The sequence below is a fragment of the Drosophila virilis genome, chromosome 2 (assembly GCF_030788295.1).
Source record: "Drosophila virilis strain 15010-1051.87 chromosome 2, Dvir_AGI_RSII-ME, whole genome shotgun sequence".
In the NCBI taxonomy this organism is placed as follows: Eukaryota; Metazoa; Arthropoda; class Insecta; order Diptera; family Drosophilidae; genus Drosophila; species Drosophila virilis.
The window spans coordinates 3,077,988-3,100,016 of NC_091544.1; the positions used below are offsets into that span (position 1 = coordinate 3,077,988).

The 22,029-nt window shown below is 41.4% G+C and overlaps 1 protein-coding gene across 1 annotated transcript in view; it reads right to left on the reverse strand.

Annotated features, from left to right (window-relative positions):
• Positions 1–2,997: 2,997 nt before the first annotated feature.
• Octalpha2R (alpha2-adrenergic-like octopamine receptor) overlaps positions 2,998–22,029 on the reverse strand; it is a 49,395-nt gene continuing 30,363 nt past the window's right edge. Inside the window, exons 2-3 of the mRNA XM_002058625.4 lie at positions 6,102–6,260; positions 2,998–5,069 (exon numbers count right to left, since the gene is read on the reverse strand). Coding sequence (XP_002058661.3) covers positions 3,966–5,069; positions 6,102–6,260 — 1,263 coding nt within the window. The 3' untranslated portion in view covers positions 2,998–3,965. The remainder of the gene's footprint in view (positions 5,070–6,101; positions 6,261–22,029) is intronic.

Sequence of the window (22,029 nt, forward strand, 5' to 3'; positions counted from 1 at the left end):
AATTATTATATTTTTATAGTGTGATCTACACTTTGAGAAATTGCGTATGTCTGCTTGAGACATCAACATACAAAGGTAGACTTTTCTTTTGGTAGCTTTGTCGTTTTTTTCTCATTGCTTCTAATTCTCAATTAGTTATAGCTCTGAAGAGGATACAAGGGCTTGCGCAACCGGGCGGTTCTCAAAATTCCTGACACTTCTGTTGTTTATGACTTGTTCGTTTTAATAAACAACATTAAATATTTAAAATGTACATTTCTATAATATATCAGAGCTATTAATGTTGACAGAAATTTGCAGTTACAAATTCCAAATTTCAATAATTCAATTTGACATGTGAATATTTGCTTTTGCGGCAGCCACTGGCCATAAATTTTGTGGTCAAAAAAAAATTTTTTATATTTTTTAAATAAATATTTTTGCTAAATTTAGTTATATTTATATATATATATATATGTGTGCACTTTGTTTTCGTTTGGGTTGCTAAAACAATTCCATGCTAATTAAGGCACAGAAATCAAATGGGGTTTGCCAAATATTTGCATAAAAACCCGTTTAATTGAATTATAAATAAATGGCTTTGTAGTATTTAACTATTGTTATTGGTTTTTGTTTGTGTTTTTTTTTTATTTGCGTCGAATTTAATTTATGTTAATTGCACGGCCATCCGCAAATTAAATATGAATAAGTGCTCGCAATTGTCTGATAACATGTCAACAATGTATAGAAAAAAGGACAAATGGCTAAAACGCGCATATGGACAACGTGGCGTATGTGTCATCTAGTGTTAACACCAAAAACAGTGCAATGTTTATTATTGTTGTTGCTCTCGTTGTTGTTATTATTATTGTTTTTATTGTCGCCTAACACTTACAGCTCAAATGAATTTCGATGTGCCAGCGAAAACAAAGTCAGCTGGAGAAATGTGTTGCATCGTTCAACATTCATTCGTCGACTGTGTCGCACCTAAGTGCTCTAGGTGTGCATGTGTGTGTGTGTGTGTGTGTGCGTGTGTGTGTGTGTCTGTGTGTGTGTGTGTGCATTTTAATGCAACTGCGGCTGCCTCACCATCGATTTCTATTGTTTGCGATTTCATTTTTTGCCCATTGCTAGTTTTGTTGGTTTTTTTATAGCCTGAACCCATTGAAAGTAGGCAAAAAGGGTATAAAGTGTTTTTGAGCAAATAAATGCATGTATTAGGCAAATGTTTATAGTATGTTAATCTATATATTAACACAGCTCCGACCTTATACAGTATATATTCTCGATTTGGGGGCGACGAACCTCGTCTGTCTGTGCGAACGTGTCGATCTCGCAAACTGCACAAGCTATAGACTTAAAGTTTGAAATATAACATTTTTATGGATATCTCTTTCCAATTCTGTAAGAGATGGAGAAGATATATAAGAGATGGATGAAGTGTATGCAGATTATGAATATTTTATTTATCTGGTAGATTCGTGCATACCCATATTTGGATTCTATAAACTGCAAATGTTTGTTGAAGATCGCACTTGAAGCAAGTCTAGAATGTTGATCTAGATTGTGTGCATATATAATATATGTATAGAATATATAGAATATGTGAGTGAGTGTGTATATTTGTGTAGAACTCAGCTTGAATGTTTGCAGGTGTACGTATCTCTTAGTCGGGCACTCCCGATCAGAGCACACTTGTTGTTGTTGTTGTTGCTTTTGCTACGTTTTTGTTGCAATTGACATTTAAGTGCAGTTGTTGCTGACAATCAAGTTGTAAGTGTGTATGTGTGTGTGTGTGTGTGTGTGGCATTAAAAATGCATGTTGATTCCAAAGAAAAGCTTCTGTCTTCACAGCCAAACACAAATAATGGAATTCGGGTGTTTGGTTGTACTGACGGATTTGGCTGGTGCATTATTTATGAGCATTTGAACAATTTAAAGCCGGCTGGCACTTAGCCCGCAATAAATTTGAAACATTTGCGGTATGTGTTGAAAGCCAACGACGAGCGGCTAAAAGCAGCCATAAATTCAAGACATGGAACAAGCCGATTACATCTCTGTGAGACACGCTTCTTTAATTTAGGTGCAACCAAACGCAAAGTGTCTAAAATATGAGAGATTCGTGTAGCAGCTGTAGTTTATGCCTAGTTTGCGGTTCGCCTTTCGACTTGTCTAAATAGAATATACTCGGTGGGGCCCGAATATGGGCCCCATGCCAAAAGATTCTCTGCCTCATCTCTCAGTCGCAGCTAGCTACCCATCTCTTTTCAGACTGTCCGACTGTCTGGCTGACTGTCTGACTGAATGACGTGTCGTTTATTCCTGTGACTGGCGCATGCATTTGCTGATGCATGGCCAAAAAAAAAGAAAGAAAAAAATGATGGCATCTAAAGTGGCAGGGAGGCGTCTATAGCACATCTGTGTATGCCCATTAGTTGTAGCTTTTTGTGGCGTCTATTCTTCTATTTTTGTGTAAAATGTGAAAATATCTTTTTATGCATGCACACAAAACTGGAGCGTCTATTTGCTGCTGGCCCATTTTGGGCGCCTGTCTAGTTGTTGTATTTGCTGCATTATTCTAACATTTATGTGCCTTTCACTGAAATTCACTACAAGGCAACATTTCCGAATCACTCGACTGCGTCATGCTCTGTTCCTGGCGTTATCACAGTTGACACCCCAACAGAAATCTATCTTAAAACAATGCATATGCTTGGCTACATGTTCAAAGACTCATTGGTAATCAAAAAACATTTATAGTTTTTATATTATCTTTAAGGGAAATATTTGTAACCAAGTTGGGAGGCTGCAAAACTGTGAGGATTGTGTTTACACGTTGCTTGCAAACTGTGGAATATTTTTGATTTGAATTGGGCAGCAGCATGCGGAAAACATTTTGCATTTAAATTTAGACAAAATTAACATATAAAGTTAAAATTTATAAGTAGTTAATTACAAAAATCAATTGGATTTTATGTCTATAAAACTTTTACTATAAAAGATTTCGAATTTAATTTAAATTTGAATTTGGAAATTTTGAAAAAAAAAATATTCAATTTGATTTAATGACACTTAAATATTGCGGGAATATTTAAGATTTGAGTATAAGAGAAAAGAGAAAGCAAATTAATTTGATGTCTTTAATAGATAGTACACCGTATTGCCAGACGGATATACGCCTTTCCCCTAATAGGAACTGAGTATTAAAATGCATTTTCACTGCAACAAAATTGCAGTGGCAGCATCAGCAGCAGCAGAAGCCGCAGTAGATGCCGCAACCGCAGCGCAGGCAACGAGGCGAAGAACGAGACAAAATAAAATTAATTTGTTGCACAGTATATTTTTTACAGGCAGCCAATGTCATTTGCTTGACAGTCAGTTTACACTTTGATGACCCCAAATCGAGTGCCAGAAAATGTGCTCTCACATTGTTCACCTGCCCCATTGACATATTGTCGCAGAGTATACTTGGTTTCCACCCAAAAAAAAAAAAAAAGAAAGAAATGGAAAAAAAAAATGGAAAATTTGTGAAATAATATCAAGTTGAATGGCCATTGAGTGTGCATAAAAGATGTTTGCTTAGATGAAATTCGTGTTTGCACAGGGTCGAGGATCGAGGGTCGAGTGTGCGTGTGTGCGTGTGTGTGTGTGTGCAGCAGCTGTGGGGTTCAAGTTTGCAGTTCGAGGGCAGACTTAGAAACGAAACGCAAAACGCATAAATTGAAATTGAGAGATTCCATCAAATTCACAGCCGTTCATTGCTTTTGAAATGAGCTACAATGTTCGTTACTTTTACAACAAATAATAATAATAATAATAATAATATAAAGAAAGAATATATCCTTTACTAACTGAATGCATATCTAACGCTTGTAATGCTGATACATGCCATGCCCATAGCCCATGGGTGTGCTGCCCATTGCGCGTTCTGTGGCCTTCTCGATGCTGGCATAGACGCACTTGTAGCAGCACACGTAGGCCAAACATCACTTGAACAGGATGCGCCGAAAGGCGCGTCGGAAGTCCTTGTTGAAGATGGTATAGATGGCCGGATTTAGTGCCGAATTCATATAGCCCAGCCAGAAGGCAATCGCGAACGCCGACTCCGGTATATTGCAATGGCTGCTACACGCCGGCACCAGTATATACAGAAAGAAGAAGGGCAGCCAGCAGGCGATAAAGCTGCCCATGATTAGGCCCAAGATCAGTGTGGCGCGTTTCTCCTTTTTGCGTGCAATGCGTCGCTTCTCCTTCTCCGGATCCCGGGGCTTTGGCGTTTTCGGTATGGCCGGTTCGAGTTCGGCTTTGGCCGTCAGCTCCTTGGCCTTGGCCGCAACGACGGCTGCATTATTCTTGGCCGCAACGGCGGCTGCCTTGGCCTCGTTGCGGCGCTGCTGATTCGATTTGCGTCCAAAGATGGGCTGGCAAAGGCGAAATTTGAGCGGCTTGACTACCGCACAGCGGCTGACCACGCCCGAATCCGAGCTGGAAGGATCGAATTCACTCACCATGTCCGTATCAATGCCCACGGATAGGGCACGACAGCGTCCGGCAATGGGCGAGACGCGCAGCTCATTGCTGCTTGCCGCACCGCCAGCTGCCCCACTGTTGCTGTTGCTGTTGCTATTGGCGCCCGGCTGCGCGGCTCCAACGGCATCTGTGGCCACGCAGCCGTTGTTGTTGTTCAGCACATTGATCGAGTTGTTGCTGCCCATCGAAGGTGGCACGGGTACATTGAGCCCAACGCCGCGGCCCGTCGCAATTGTGCTGACCTGCAGCGTTTCCTTTGGCGAGCAGGGCGGCAGGCCATCCAGTGCCGCGGCCGTACTGGAACCGCCATTGGGATTGGCATAGGCCAGCGCCGCCTGGGCGGCCACGGCCTCCAGCTCGCCCGCCTCCGAGGTGGATATATCGGAGGCCAGGTCCATGGTGACTGTCGGTATTTGCATGGGCATAGTCGCGCTATTCGGTGGGGTCTCAATGGTGGCTATCTGTCGCTGCTGATGCAGCTGCAGTTGGGCTCCGGCGGTGCTGGAGGATGGCATCGGTATTGTTCCTTTCTTGTTGTTGGCGGTGGTGAAGCTCGTTACCTGCAAAGAGAGGCGCCAATCAGTTGGTACATGCTACATGGCTTTTCCATTTTCCCAAAAATTCGATTTTAAGCCACGTTTACAGGCGCGTCAGAGCGCAGCGCGATTACACAAACAAGGGCGTGGCACACACACGACAAACGTCACGGCAAATGCAGCGCAGGTGTGCAGTTGTGCAGTTGTGCATGTGTGTGTGGGAGTGTGTGCAGGTGTACGTGCGTGCGTGGGTTAATCTCATGCCTGAGCAGCAGCTGCCACAGCCCGGGGCCTTTGTTTGTGCGAATTGTTAGTCAAGTGTCGAAGGGTTTTCTCCTCTTTTTTTTTTTTTTTTTCTGTTTGTTTGCCTGGCGTCCAGTTAATTGAAAATGCAAATTGTGCTCGAATTGGCCGCAAATGCTGCTGCTCAGGTCTGTAATTGTGGGTAATTCGGCCAGGTAATTGGCGCTGCGTGGCCAGCTGAATATGCTGCAGCCATTAGAGGATTTGTACTCAATCAGCGCAACTTTGCGGGATAATTTACAGCTTAAATCAAGCATCAAGTCCTGAGTCCCGGGCCACTAAGCGACGCCATTTTGCTCATTTTGCAATGAGCAAATTGCCAAATGTGGGCGAATGCAAGGGGGCAACTGCTGTGCACAGCCATTATGGCCAACACGTAGCGCACAAATTGGCGAGAAATGCCAGCAGAGCGCGTGAGGCATTTGCCGCAACCGATTCGTGCAGCGCTTTAAATGTCCGCAGCCTTTAAGCTCACAAATATTGCGCATACGCCACATATGCCTGAGCAAAATTGCTGGCCTCAGCTGGCTGGCATCGACTGAAAGCTGCGCTCATGTTCATTCAAATGGCAAAATTTGCATTTACAGTGCTTGGACGCAACTCGGCTGTTGCTCAACTTTTCCAGCTGAACTGACCGAAGTCGGCAATGGGATGGTGTGGGAGAGGGGGTGAGCAGCTCAAAACGGCAATATGCCAAAGCTATCAGTCGCAGAGCCACAAGACAGAAGACACGTTTGGTACTCACTCACTCACCTGTTCGTTGTTTGTTTTGCGCGGATGTTTTTTAATGCCCCGTCTCGCCCGCGCCTTGGCGGCAAAGTAAATTCGTATGTACACAAAGACCATGATGCAGCTGGGTATATAGAAGGAGCCCAGCGCCGAGTAGAGCACGTAGCCAATGTCCTCGCTTAGCTGCAAGCAGAGAGAGAGAGAGAGAAAGAGAGAGAGCATGAGTTTAGATTGGATTTGTTTTCCGCTGAGATTTATCGCTAGAAATTGCTCAAATCTCAAACAACAATAAATACTCGCTGCACGATTTTCTCAACTTGAGCAGAATTAAGAAATTTATTGCGATTTCTAAGCTTTATATTTAAAATCCAATTTGTATTTAAAGTTATTTCCCCAATAAATAAACAAAAATACTGTGAAGAGTAAACCAAAAGCTGGAATAAATATCAAAAATATCATATATCTGATGTAAGCTAATTGAGACTAAATTTTCGAAAAACAATGCCTGTGAGGGCTTTTGATTTCATTTTACTCGACAACCGAAATTCGACTAATTGATGCTCAACTATTCCGTAATTCGGCAAAATGTATTCACAAGTCAAATATTTTTTTAGAATCCCTTGTTATTTAATAGAAAAATTATTAATAATATATTACTTACAGTAAAATAACAAGAGGCTCTAGTCAGGAGCTCTCAACTAGGCGATACTCTGATATCTCTTCTTCCAACACCAAATGAAACATTTTCAACAGAAGATCTTATTGTACTATAGAATATTCGTTTACCTTCAGAACGTTAATTGCATTAAAATTGTGGCATAAATTGGTGTGCAGCATATCTTATCCTCTTCTAACTTACGTGTAGGATATCGATATCGATTTTTATCGCTTACATGGAAACGGGGCATGTTATCGATTATCGCCGCATACAACATTTCCATCTCTTATAGGTCGACAAACATAGCTAGATCGACTCGGCTCATGATGGTGATCAAGAATCTTTATACTTTATGGTTTCGGAGATGCCTTCTTCTGCCTGTCACCTACCTTTGCACAAATACCTTATAAACTTTTTATCCAGTTTAAATGGGTTCAGCCACTAAAAAGAACTAAGACTAGGATATATCCTGAACCGCGTGACGAGAAACTCTAACAAAGATTCTAGCCTACATCTCAAACTTGTTGTCTCCAGCTCTCATGTATGGTTAAAGGCTGCTCATTTCGTAAAATTAATTAAACTCTTTCGAAGGTAAATAAATAAAAATGCAAATTTGCAAATTTTGCTCAGATGTTAAACAGCTGCAAAGTTAAGGAATTACCAAATTTTGATGTAAGGCAGTTTCTTTTCTTTGACCGAATTGCTTGAGTTGTGTGAGTCGAGCGATTTGCTGTCAGTTGATTGCATTTAGGGACTTAAATTGAATGCAACATTGACTGACTGGCGCTTCACTGCTGGCAATCACTGTGTGAGCCTTTCATCCACTTACTTAGTTTGCCACTACTTGAAGCCTGGTGCCTGGTGCCTGATGCCTTTGGCATTAAAGCGAGTACGTACTAATAGTTATTGAGTGCATTAGACTGATTTACTATGGAAATGCATTTACTGCTGTGACTGTGGAAAATGCTTTGTCAGTTGTTGCCGTGAAAAATGGGCGAACAAAAAAAAAAAAAAAAAAAATGCAAAGTGCACGATTTGCACGGCAAAATTTCATAACGCTAAATGAAGTAAAAATATTAAATTACAGCACACACAAAAGCTTTTGCAGTGCAATATCTCTGAGCCAGTCTAGCGTAGCGAATGGGATAGAGCGAGGTGAAGTTTGCGGATTGAGAACCATTTTTTAGCCGCTTGCATTTCATTTATTTAAAGCTGGCGGAATTAAATAGCATCACGGTTTTTGATCTCCGGCCAGATGGATGCTGCTGCTGCTGCAGCTTGTGGCAGACTCTTCACAAAATTATGCAAATTAAGTGTTTTGATGAAAGGCATACAAAAAAGTGCACTTGATGCGGCCGAGAGATTGCACAAGTGCGCCCCAAGCTGCACGAATGCCCTTTTAGCTATTGTTATTGTTAATATTGTTGCCGTTGTTGTTGTTGTTGCTGTTGTTGTTTGGTTGTTGCTGCTGTTCGCACATCATGAAAAGCTTTTCTAGCTGCTGTCGCTGGCATCAACACAGCCACATAAAAGCCAGCTGCTTAGACTCTACGCCAAGTTTTTCACTAAACAATTATTATGTACAAAAATATATATATTTATGCATCATATCAGCGTTAGCAAAAGTAAATTTATTTAACTTGTAAGCCGCTTACTGTTGCGGCCGGCACACAAAATTGAATTTTTGAGCGGCAAGCAAAAATTTGTTGCACCCGTCGGAGCCTGCAGAGCCTGTCGAGCCGGCGGCTCAAGTGCAGCTCGGCAGCTTATCATAAGCCGCAGTAGCAGCAACTGGGCTGCCATATAAACTTCAGCCGGGCAAAATAAATTGCAGTGCAACATCCTCTAGGCTGGCGTCTTGCAGCCAGCACAAGATGCCGCAACAAAATAAGCATAAAGTATAGAGGAGAAGGCTGCCAAAATATACATGCAAACGACAAGGGCGGGAAGCCTGCCGAGTGGCTGTGTGGCAGGGGCCGACAGCCATTTAAGCGGGCTACCACAGACCTGCAGCTTGTTGCAAGTACCCGCTGCAACAGCAACATAATAAATCGCCCCATCATTTACGGTTTACTGTTGATATATTGACAGCATTTGTCAGCGCCGCCCACAGCTAAGTTAAGCCACCTGACACTGTCGCGGCATAAACCAAAATTTAAGCTGCAGTTCAAGTTTTCCTGGCTGCGGAGCACTTAAAGTATCATTTGCTTTCATAAGTTTCCCTTTTGCCAGCTCGTAAATGAGCCAAAAACTTTAGCATAGGCATAAAAGTTACGCATACGCCAAGTTTGCCGAACTGCCCGGGCACGTACTCTTAACACCTGCCTCTGTGTGTGTGTGTGTGTGTGTGTGTGTGTGTGTGTGTGTGTGTATGTGTGCGTGCTTTCACATATGATTATCTGGCTTGGTGAAATGTTTTACTAACGCATTTGGACAAAGCTGCTTTGGCAACTGGAAACTGGCAGCTTGTAAGTTGCAACAGGCGAACTGCGTTAAGAGCTCGGAGCTTAAAATAAATTGTCAACGTTGCGTGTTGCCAACTTCTGCCAAACGGATTTAATGTAATTGAAAAGTTTGCTTTCTGCATTTGCAGCTGCCCATTGGCGCCTTTTGCGCATTTTCGCCCGTGCTCTCTTTCAATTTCTTCTGCGCTGCATTTGCGCTAATTTGCAGATTTTCAAATTGCGCTGAGCTCCTTTGTTTATTTAAAAGTTCTTTGCGCCTCTCACCGTGTGCCTCAACTGTGCAGCAAAAAGTGAAAAGATGCGAAAAGAAAAATAATTATTCTGCAATTTTTAATTAAATGGCAATGGAAATTGTTGCCGCTGTTGTGTCTGTTCATCCTGTGAGCTTAAGCTGCTGGAAACAAAAACTCATTATGGGCGACCAAAATCGTTAGGGTGCGGCGGGAAAAAAAAAAAAAAAAAAAAACTGTTCATGAGCCAAGCCGGAGCCAACTGCCAAGCAAGGATGACGACGCGAAGTGGAAAATGTTCAGTGTAAAGTGCTCAGATGGAAGCGCACAATTTATTGAAATGTAAACATGAAACAGCACACAGAAATGACTGTAATTAAAAGATAACAAAATCATAAAAATGTTGTCCAGCAAGCAAAATGCACCATCCACCACCCGTTCCACATTCCACATGGCGTATGAATAATGCTTAAGGTCTAGAGTCCGCACTTTTAAAAACAAATCAACTATGTGTGTACATTCAAAGCAAAAACAAAAAAAAAGTATAAATACTTGTGTGTGTGTGTGTGTGTGTGTGTGTGTGAAAGCCAAAAATTCTGTTGTAAGCACAAAAGAATTTCAATCCGAATCGTTGCTGAAAGTTTTGCACAAAAATGCTAGCGCAAAGCAACAAAAGAAGCCCAAGTGAAAGTACTCGTGACGAGTGTGACCGACTAGTAGATACCCTGCATACAGCTAAATCTTGCCTCGATTCTTATATTCGTCAGTAGGCCGTCTTGATCAATAACATGTACAACTTATGAGACGGTAAATGACTTCTTCTGTCTGTTACGTACACTGGCACAAAGCCATCACAGCCCTTTTAACCAATGTCAATAGGTACAGGGTATAAAAAAAAGAAAGAAAAATGGACCAAGTGTGTAAAAGTGTGTGTTTCTGTTGGAGCGAGGCAAAAAAAATGTGCGTCTTGCGTCGAGGACGCCAGCTCGCTGACATGGTCGAAGATGGCCGCGAGGGGCGGGCAAGCGCTTGTCAGCATCAGCAATGCTTTTACTGTTGTTGCCGTGTTGCAACTTTTTTGTGGCTGCAATAAGTCAAGACTCAGTGCAGCAGCAGCAACTACGCAGGACAGTTGGACCCGCAAGGCCGACGGTGTTGAAACAATCAATAAATCTAAAGTGCGACTACTGCGACTACAATTTGCAGTTGTTGCTGCCAAAGAAAAGTGCGCGCAGCAGCAGCTTTTTGCCAGCTTTGACAATGTTGTCACTAGTTGAAGGCCCAATACCCCATTCGCCATTTCCCATTTGCCAGGCCCCCAACCCCCGTCATTTTTAGCCCAACTGCCCTTCCTGATTTGCATTGCCTTTGCCGCTTTCTTGTTTGTCGTTGCTCAGTGGAGCAACTATTTTGTAGTCTGCGCTGCCAATTTGCCTGGCAGTTTCCGCTTTCTTTTGTACTAGACTTGACTGGACTTGCACTTGCATTTCAATTGAGTGCGTTCTGTTTGCCTCCGCTCGCATATATATATATATATATATATATATATATAGACCCAACAGAGCCCCTGTCACGACGAACCCAGTTGACTTCATTTTCTTTGGCTTTGCGCATTTGCACAACTCTGCGCTAGCTCGCACCCGCCATCAACTTGAATCAATTGACAAAAGAAAAAGCAGAGCAGAAAGGAATGGAAGAGAATAGTAAGAGCTGGCTACTTAAATGTGCGCTAATGCTTTGAGGGCCACAATAACGCAACTAAATGTCCAACACGCGCCACAGTGCTCGACAATTAAATGTGCCCAATGACAATGACAAAAAATTAAACAGATGCCCGCTTATAATGAGTTTTGCTGTCGCCAGTCCTCAAATGTTAATATCAAAAAGACCAAGGTGCTGGCCCAGCTGCGAGATGCGCTCTTACCAGTTTAATATTACATCAGCTAACCGATAATGCCACGAAAAAAAAGGTACTATCTTTGATACTTTGAAAATAAAGAAATTCATTTGAATTTTTATGCAATTTTAAAAGAATCTTTTTTATTTGAAGGCCGGATATGAAATGGGTTCATTAGCATAAAATGGCCGGAGGCACTTTGTCTGGAATCGTCTAGAAATGCTTGCAATCGTAGCTAAAATTCTGTCACATAAGCAGTCGATATACCTCGCCATGCCTGCGAAATAGAGTATATTATTTGCATTGCTTTGGGCGTCGCCAGTTCGTTATTGCTGCCTAATTGCGGCTAACGGTATGCTTCATTAAATTGCACTTTTTTATTTTTTTTTTTAGAACAATGCCATGGGCTAAGCCGCGGAAATGCATTGGCCGCCATTGCGTAAAGCCCGCCCCAAAAAGTAGGCAACAAAAATGTTGGAAATTATGCCAGAGGCCTTTTAATTGTGGCCGGCGGTTTTATGGGCTTATTATTTGATTATGTTGCACAACAATAGGCACAATAACAACAACAACAACAACAACAACGAAAACAAGAGCAATAATAATAGCAGACGGGAACCCGCACGCTTCCGCTGCGAAACGGCGTTTTTATTGTGCGGCTTGATACAATTTTTAATGCCAACCACTTTATGCTGATTGCCAGGCCCCAGCCTATCCGCCGTTCAAGCTAATATTATCGTTAAAATAAAAGCACAGCACAACTGTTGCTGCTGCTGCCGGTTTGTTACGGGATGTACTCATATTTGTGCCTATTTTTTACTTGTTACAGATCGTTCAGTGTGGAAATTGCTTGTTGACACGCTATGCGAGTGTGCGCACGCGTGTGTGTGTGTGTGTGTGTGTGTGTGTCTGTGTGCTGACCTACTGCACGGCAATTTGTTTTCTCACCTGCTGGTCAGCTTTTGGCCTACGGGCATTAGTCGCAGCCGCTATATATTTTGATTGATGTTTATTCGTAACGGGGCGCTCTATAATTAGAGAAACACGATTTGTGTTCCGTTCTATTAGATTACGGACTTTCAGCCAGGCAATACGAATGATAACTCAATTCCGTGTCCGGCCAGTTATTGATTTTGCATCATTGGCTTGGCTTGGTGCTCCGAATTAAATGAAATGTGTAATTAATACGGGCATTGTCTCGCTCTAATGGCAGTCACATAAATATCACAATAAGCTAATGGGCCCGTTTTAGTGCCGGCAAAATGCTAGAAAATTAATTTCCATACAGCCCTTGTATGTATAAATACATGTGTGTGTGTGTGTGTGTGTGTGTGTGTTTGGAAAAGCATGTTTTATGTATGCTCGCTGGTATCGAAATGGATGATAATATTATGCTTTTAACCACAATGTCGCATACATTGTTAATCATTTGCAGTTGCCATCGTTGTAACAAATTGCTGCCAAATTGTTGTTTTGGGGCTTGACTTTTGCACAAACACACACGAGCGCACACACACGGACACAAACACTGTTGCACGCATCGTTAATTTCAACAGTAAATTAAATACAAGCATCCTCGTATTGGGCCAAAAACCGGAGCCAAAGCCAAAACCAAAGCCGGAGCCAGAGCCGGACTCACACCAGGCAAGCAGTTAACCAAGCATGGCCAAGGCTACCAACATATCATTTGTGCGTGTGTGTGTGTGTGCCTGTGTGCATGTGTGTGTGTGTGTCTGTCAAGCCAATCGGAAATTTTAAATGATCTACTACTGGGCCAGCTTTGGTTTGGCACTTGCCAAAAAGGGGTGCTCAAAGGGGGGATCATTCGGCTGTGCGAGCTGTAACCAAATTCGCCTGCTGGCCATTAGAAGCATAAAATAATTACTGTGTTTTGGCTAGGCTAACAAATCTTGTTGGTTGCAAGCACGCGCACACTCACACACAGACACACACACCACACACACACAAGCACACACAATACGCAACACGTACGGCTAATGCACAAGCCAATGCAGGCAGGGACGGCAACAAAGCTGCACAAATTTTAACGCTTAATTGTTATTGGCACACTAACACACACACAGACACACACACATACACGCACACACACACACAGCGATGGGCAGCGGGTGCAAACAGCATGACACTTGTGAGCCGAACAAATGGACAACTGCGGCTGTAAGCCATGCACAAGTTGCCCATTGAGGGACTTCGATGGGTTGGTGGGCGGGGCTCGACCGCAACGACTGCAACTGCCACAGCAACAAATACAAACAAACAAGACTGCTCTAGGCGGACGTGCTCGGCTAGCAGATACCCTCGACCCCGCTTCCCTTAAACATTCTAGCTGTCTTTCATACACACGCTGAGGTTGGGCTTCTGCACATTCTGCAAATGAAGTTTTTGAATAGCTGCTGTGTTTAAAGTTCTTTATGAAATTTTCACTGCATAAATATGGCAGCAAAATGTGTGTGTGTGAATACCAAGGCCAAGTCTCTAGCATTAAGTTGTTTAGTTACGTTTTTCTTTTTAATGGTTTAGTGAAATGGAAGTGAAATAATATTGACAAATGTGCGAGCTTGTTTTGCGAGTCTGAAAATCTATTTGAATCGTTATTTCGAAAATGGGACTACATATTGACATGGCTTTACGTATGTTATATATATATATATATATCAAAATTAAGGTCTCTAGATAGATTGACATCCATCTAATGGAGAGGTGGGCAGGCAAGAGGACTTGGCAGCTCAGTTCGTGTTCCTGATCGTGTGGCTCCATCTGCCCTTTACATACATTTGCACAAATACATTATACCCGTTTTAACCATTCTGAACGGGTTCAGGGTATTTATTTTTTTTTGTTCTGTTGTTGCTGCTGCTGCTTTTGCTGTTGACCATCTCTTAACAAGCAAAACAGTTTTGCACAGCTCACGCAATTTCCATTGTTGTGCTGGTTTGTATGGTCTGCAGGCGAACTTTGTCTGACCAAAGCCTCCCTCCCTGGCTGGCCATTATTTATGGCCTTAAATATGTACATGCATAAAAAAAAAAACCGCATGCACATAATGTGCTCTATTGAGTTTCAATATTGGTAATTTTCACAACGAGTTTTAAATGGAGGCTAACATATTTCTTGTTGCATATTTCGCGATCTATTATTGAATGCAATGTGCATTTTGTTAGAATGAGATGAAATTCAATACAAATGCCAAAGTTTTTAAGCAGCTCCTTTTGTTTAAATTCTCTTTTGAAACATTGCACAATATTAAAGGCTGGCATGAATATAATTTTAACTAAGTAAACAAATAGTTTTCTAGCTAGCAAAAATTGGGCCTTACATAACTTTAAATGTATCTAAATACAACCTTTTTTATTGGAACTTTAACTTTACTAGATATTATTTACATTTGAAGTTAATTTATTTCTATTTAGTTTGAAAACTTTATAGTTAAGTTTCTTTTACTATCAATGATTTGTGCCTTGCCTAAATTGTTTACCACATAATTTTCAGATAAATACCTAAGCTTAAGCTTAACTCAATTAAATCGCATTTGTGAATACAGGTAAATATTTTGAATTAAAATATATTTATTTTTTAAAATTCCTATTAAGCCTTTGCAGAAAGCAAGCACAAGTAATCAAATATGAATTAATTAAATTTGCAATTATGTCAATTGGCTATAAACTATTTATTAGCAATTGACATGTCACTCTCCGATATTTTCAATAATATATTGCATTTAATTGCATTCCAGTTTGCATCATTTATTAGTAAACCAGTTGCAAATGTACACCACACATCACCTGTTTCTAAGTTCCGCATGAGCGCATATCATATTTAATTATTTTTTGTGCAAAAGAACTGCACTTTTTTCTAGGTATTATAAATATTAAATTCATAAAGGCATTGGGCTCTTTATGTTTCCAGTCTTTTGAATAATGCGCTATATAATGGGTTTTTTTTTTTGAAAATAAATTGCAAATTTGAATTTATTTATTTTTAAAACTGAGCGGATGTCAGTTCGTTGCATGCCTCAGTACCTGCAAATGTTGCAGTCAGTCATTTGGGAAATTTGTTGTAGCTTTCAATCATAGAATTTTTTTTATTTATTTTTTTTTATTTCGCTTAATATTACAGAGTATCTGCTAGTTGGTATTGTTTATTGTTTCAGTGCAGATATCGATGCGATTGTAAAGTAGCGTTTAATTAAAATCGCCGGCCCAATTGCCTTTATATACGCGTAAAGCACTTAGTTAATGACATTAAATGCATTGCTGTTTCGTCTGTCATTAAATCCTGGCATATTCAACAATCTTTACAACCCATAACAACAACAACAACAACAACAAAAATAACAACAATAGGATAAACAATTGCAGTTTTTATTACGCAATGCAAGCTGGAAATTAAGCACTGTATGTCGGATTGTGCCTGTGTGTTCTGTTTTAATATGAAACACTTAATTGCAGCTTTATTTCGTGATCTGTTTAAAAATGCTCACATTGCAATAAAATGTGTCGGCTGCACGCAAGTAAACCCAGAAGGGGGTGTGGGGAGAGATGGTTGGCTGATTGCATACAAGGCAAACGATTTGTTATGTTAAATTCCGGTAATAATTTTACTATAATTTGCATTAATTTTTAAGCGGCAGCGCTCGCATGATAACGACTCGGCCAGCAAGTGCAGGCTATGGAGTTGAGCTTGGACTTCATTTGGCTAAAGCCGGAGCCCACTTAACATCTTCCACATGTGCGCGGATTTAAGTTGGGGGCTTGTGCATGTTGGAGCTACGTTAAACAAAAGCACGCACTAAAGGCAACAACTAATTAGAGCGCTAATTAACATTATTAAAATACAGCAACGTTGTCGGCAAACTAAGGCGATTGCCGCGAGTGCAAAATATATAAGTTGATGCCTAGCACTAGAGAGATGGGTTAAGAGACGGGCAGGGCAACAAATGTAGCGCATGGCAGCTGCCTGGCTGGTTGCCTGCTTTTTTGGTATGGAAGCTGCTCATTAAAAGCACATTTAAGATGTTTACAAACGTGTTCTAAGACGCTGCACACACACACACACACACACAGACACACCCGCACACACACAGTTACGCATTAACTGTCAGTTTTTAAGGCGTAGCGAAACTAGAACACGTCGCGAATTGTAACAACTGCGCCACGCCGGAAGTGGAAGCGGTAGTGGAAGTGAGAGTACGAAACAACGCAGCGGTAAATATAAATGTGTTCGTAGGTGGTTCGTGTGTGTGTGTGGGACTTTACTTTACAACCGGCATTACCACAAAAATCTCGACTGCACACGATGCCATTCTGGTCGTGCTCGTCCTCGTCGGCACCCACATTTGATTGGCCCTTAATGGGTGGCGGCTAAAGCGAAAACTTTACTTTAATTGACAGCAAAAAGCAATTTGCCTCATTACAACGAACACGAGCGTAATTAAATGCCGTCCTGGGGCTAAAAGCGACCCCAGCGCAGCCCACAAGGCTATATATACATATATATATATATATATGTCTATATATAGAGGGCGATAAATGAGCAGCCTTCAATTCGAGTTGCCCGCCAAAAAGGGTCAGCTACAAAATGGCGTGGCGGACATGCGATTTAGTTTCTTATTTGACACTTTCTTCATATACCCTGCAACCATTGAAAGCGGGCACGACGGAAAACCGAAGCGAACCAACATTTCTTTGTAAAAAGTCTATGGTTATGGCAGCTGGGCGCGGGATATCTGTTGGCTGTGCACACCCGCCTGGCGAACTCTCAGTTGTTTTTTCCGGCTTAAATTCTGTGTAGGGGAAAAACTTTTGGCTGTTGTTGTACTTGTTGTTGTCCTGTTTAGCTGCTGCAGTCGTCGCAAATGTCATTTTAAGGACAATCATGGGGTCGGTTCAGTTTGTTGCCGCCACATTTAAAGTCAAGTTAAAGTTCAAATTACAGCTCAAGTGTGCGACAGCTGCCGCCTTCAACTCTGCATCGATTTGTCCAAAACTGACATAATATTATGCAGCTAAAACACACACACACACACACACACTGTCGGCTGGCAACTTGAACCCGAGTGGGCGCCCGGCTCGGCTCTCAAGTGGTTGCTGGACATGTGCTAAAGGGCGGCGGCATCAGCCTCCAACATTCAGCTCTGTTTTATGGCGGGCGTGTGGCTTTGACTTTGGCGTTGGCGCTGGGCAGGTCTGCTCCACTTGTCGATTTATGGCGGTTGTTCTCTGTGCTCATGTGTCAACTGGCAAAAGTGCCGCCCTCTTCTTGTTGTGCGAACTTAATTTAATAAAGAGAACAATCGCCGGCCCGGCCCGATAACTTTAAGCTAGTATCATTAAGCGGCCTCAGCAGAAAGTTTCTGTTTCGTTTCCTTTTTTGCTGTTTCGCCAAAGTAAATATTGAAATCTACAGCCTCTGAACCGCATGCCAAAAACGCCAGCAGCAACAACAATCGCCCCAGCATACAAATTTGTGGGCGTTGCTGAAGAGATTTGTAAACAATATTTTGTGGCATACATTACGGGCCTCAAAAAAAAAAAAAAAAAGCAGCCGCTTTTGCCTTTGCCTTTGTCTCGCTACGTCTCGTCCTGTCTCGATGTCGGCTTCGATTTCAGTCACAGCATTTAAACACTTTCATTCTGTTTTGCTATTTGCTGCGGCTTTTAGAAGCTTGTGAAGAGTATCTTAATTTCATAACGAGCTTTGCAGGTGACTTGGCAAAGTATAAAGGTGTTACAGAACAAATTATTTTGCTGCGGCTTAATTCAAGCGGGAAAAAACTTGGCTTTTATTCATTTTTTAGCTGCAGACGAACATATGCGGGTTCTATTCAGTCACATAAATCGGAGCTGACAATTAATTAGCAATATATCTTAATTAAAAGCTTTATCATGGCATAATCATTTTGAGCATATTTTCTAAAACATTTCCTAATCTATGACTTAATTTTAGGAAACAGAAAAACCAACAAAAACTTTGAATGTGCGGATTTTTTTTTGGAAGCAATAAATTTGTCTGTAAGTGTATTGAGACTTCGGTGCCCGCAGCTAATATTTTCTACATGTTTTTATTGGCCCTGCTGTTTGTTGAAGTATACGTTTTTATTTATTTTTTTGTGTAGCGTCTGATGGCATTTTGAAATTTGTTTGGCCTTTTGCTGGCAGCAATTGGGAGCAGAAGGTTTAGTGGATTATGGCATTTTTATGAAGCGTATAATGCGAAAAATGAGCAAATGAGATTAAAAACTTTGTGTCTTAGATTTGAAGAATGTTTTTCTGTGCATATATTAACAATAATAAAAAACTTTGCCGTTGGCTATTCTTATATATTTTCTTTTTCAATTCCCGAGGCAGCCTTGAACTTGACACTGTATTAAGAGGGACGGGCGGGCGCCCAATCAATTTGCATTAAATTAAACATATTTAAGGATGCCACAGAAATTGCCAGCTAGCGCGAGGCGAACGTGGAAAATGCGCAAAATATTTGGCAACAAAAAAAGGCCAGGCCGGAACGACAGAAATGTGTTGCTAACACAAAAATTTATCACAACTGTCGAATGTTTGGCCGGCAGATACTTTACTGCTGTCGCCAGGCTGTCAGCTGCTGGCTCCAAAATCGACGTTCTGTGCTCTGGCTTTTTATTTTGATTTCATGCCCAGCAATTTAACATTGCTTTGCCATAGACATGGACTCATACACACACACAGACAGGCTCGTGATTGCTTTGCACTTTTTGATATATATATATATATATATATATATCCCGAGCGATATGGCCGCTATGCGTAGTTATTTCTGATCATAAAATCAATATGCGCATACTAAAATTTTATTTCTTTACAATTTGTGTACGAATTTCCTTTTGTTGCCGCTGCTGCTTTTACACTCCCTAATACCCCCAATCTGTCCTGTTGCTGTTACGATTTGCCAGTGGCCGCATTGTTTTTTCCCATTTTCCTTCTGCTTTTATACCCTTGCGGAGGTCATGAAATTTCTAGCGCATTCGAGACTTCGTGTACCTTATAAAGTATATATATATATATAGATTCTTGATCGGTATCAACAGCCATGTTTGTCTGTCAGGCAAGTCGAAACCAGCCGGATCGGACTATTATATGTACATAGGAACAATTTGTTGATAATTATACCAAAACCCCGGCTTTGCTTATTTTTACTTAATTGTCTACTTAATTATCTTGTTAAAATCGCACTAACATATATTGTCACAATATGTATTTATTTGTCAGAATGGTTTTTCATACACTCCAAGACTTTGTACACCTTAAACTTATACTTTCCTTTAATGAGTTCGTCTAACCAATCAGACTATCGATCATTTCTTAGTACCAATAATCAACATGTGTCTTATACTTCTATCTTAGTCTACTCTCCATCGGTCTTTTGACAATTTCATGAAGCTCAACTGGAACAATCTGTCTCTCACAATATCCCTAATAATCACAGTAATTACGAGCCTCAAAATTCGCCGCATTATTCTGCTAAGGTTTGAGGGTATTTCATCTTCGGCGTGCCAAAGCTTGTCGTAATTTCTTGTTTGCTCAATTTGTTGTTTTACTTTGTTTTTGTTACTTTGTAGTCCATTTAATTCATGCGAAGCTGGGACCTGGCGCACAGTTTGTCCATTCAGCTGTGTGTTGTGGAAATGGAAAGCCCTGCTTTGACATATTTTCCTTTTATAGTTTGTGCTTTGCGTTGCAATATCCCATACATTTGCCTTATGGCCGAGGGCCGTTTAATCTTTGATAGATATACCATAGATCTGTCGATAACATAAACGATTTCAACTTATAGTTGTAAGACATATGTTTTCTTAAATATTTAAGCGAAGCATTTGTTGGCTAGGCTATACAAATGCTTTTCGATTTGCTTATCCCGGGCTTAGGCCTGTGCCCACACGTCGTATACTTAATAAATGTGATTGTGCTGCCTCGTCTGTGACACGCTTAATGAGTTGCAAGTGTTTGCCCTGTGCTGGCCTAATTGCGTTTAGGGGCAGCACAAATAACACGAATGGGCATTAGATGGTTCGATAAGCGACAACAAGAACTCAGCAAACCAAAGAGGAGCATCGTGAGCCATCGTTTTGGCCATTATATCATGCCAGGGCATTCAATACAAATTGGTAATATCTCATTTATTTGGTTGTGCGGTCGCCTCTTCTTCTGCTTCGTAGCTTATTTTGCCTTGCTTGTTCTTGTTGTTATATTAAATTGACGCATGTGCTTGTGGCAGACAAACACACACACACAGAGAGACAGAGATACGCATACGCAAAGGGACACTTACATGCGGTACGTGCTGGCTACAAGTCCTTCAACCAACAGATAGCTGACTCAATTGTTCAGATGAGGGGGAATGGGGGGCCGATGTAAGTGGGTGAGACAACGCCTGAATACTCATTCGCTATCGTAACGAGTTTGAGTGACCAAATGTCAACTATACAAGAGTGTACACTTATTTCATTTCCAGATTTATGGTAACGTGTTCGGGTTTGGGTCGTGTCGGGTTTCTGCCCAGCCCAAACTCGCTCCATCCTGCACCACAAGCCCCAATCGTCCGCCCACACCAAGGCCGCATGTAAGCAAACAATTTGAAAACCTCAATGTCCTGGTTCCTTCGCTGACAGCAATTTCTGTTGACAGCCGTTGGAAAATATGTGCCAGCAATGTGCCATCTCCAGTTGTTGTTCGTTTTTTTTTTGTTTTGTTGTTGTTCGTTTTTTTTTAGCATCTCCTGTGCATGCTGCATCAGATCGCACTTCACTTGCACTCACTGGCAACATATCAGGCACAGCGCGTTAAAGAAGCAGAGCAGTATAAAGAGAGCGCCATGAAGTGTCATTGTTGCTACATTTTACAGTTGATTGCTTTGGTCGCCACCAGACAGGATCTTAGCGGAATATGGGTATTTTCTGATACCCTAACTAAATGATACTAGATACTAGAAAAACTAAAGTTACTTGGAAAGTAGCCATCATGTTCCTTCCATAGATCAGGTTCGTGTCAAATCATCTAAAATTTGCTCCGATTCCCGCATTCTCGTATAGTATACACAGATCCAGAATAATTTTTGGATACATTTTTATCTACATATTGGAAACGTGATCTTGGTCTTTGGTATATACGCCCACATTCAGATATATATATATCACATATATCGCGAACCCATTTGGGGCAGTTTCTTTGTATAGAAGTAAGCTTGTATATTTGTAACGAGAGATTGAGCCTGGGTAGAGAGCATCTCGTTGCCGGACACTCCCGGCTGGCACAGTTTCTCTCTTGTTTTGTTGCAGAATATGCTGTCACATCGCCACAACGCAGCTCTCATCAATTTCATGCCACAATCCGTCCCATTCAGCTGTCCTTTCGTTCGCTTTGATGTCGTTGACCTCGATTACAGTGTATCATGCCACGCACGTATTTTTGCCCGCTGTTTATGTCGGTGTAAAGAGTTTAACATGCACTCCTTTCGCAGTCTGCACGTAGGAATTCATCTATTACTGGCTTCAAATGGAATTTCACTCTATGAGTTAAATTATTGATGTGATTGGCAGCAATTGAGCAACAATCGCACTCATGTGGCATCTACTCCCAAATGCCAAAAGGACATGCCTTTTGTCTGCTAATTTGACCGGCATGTTTTGTTTAACAACAAATATACTTTGCTT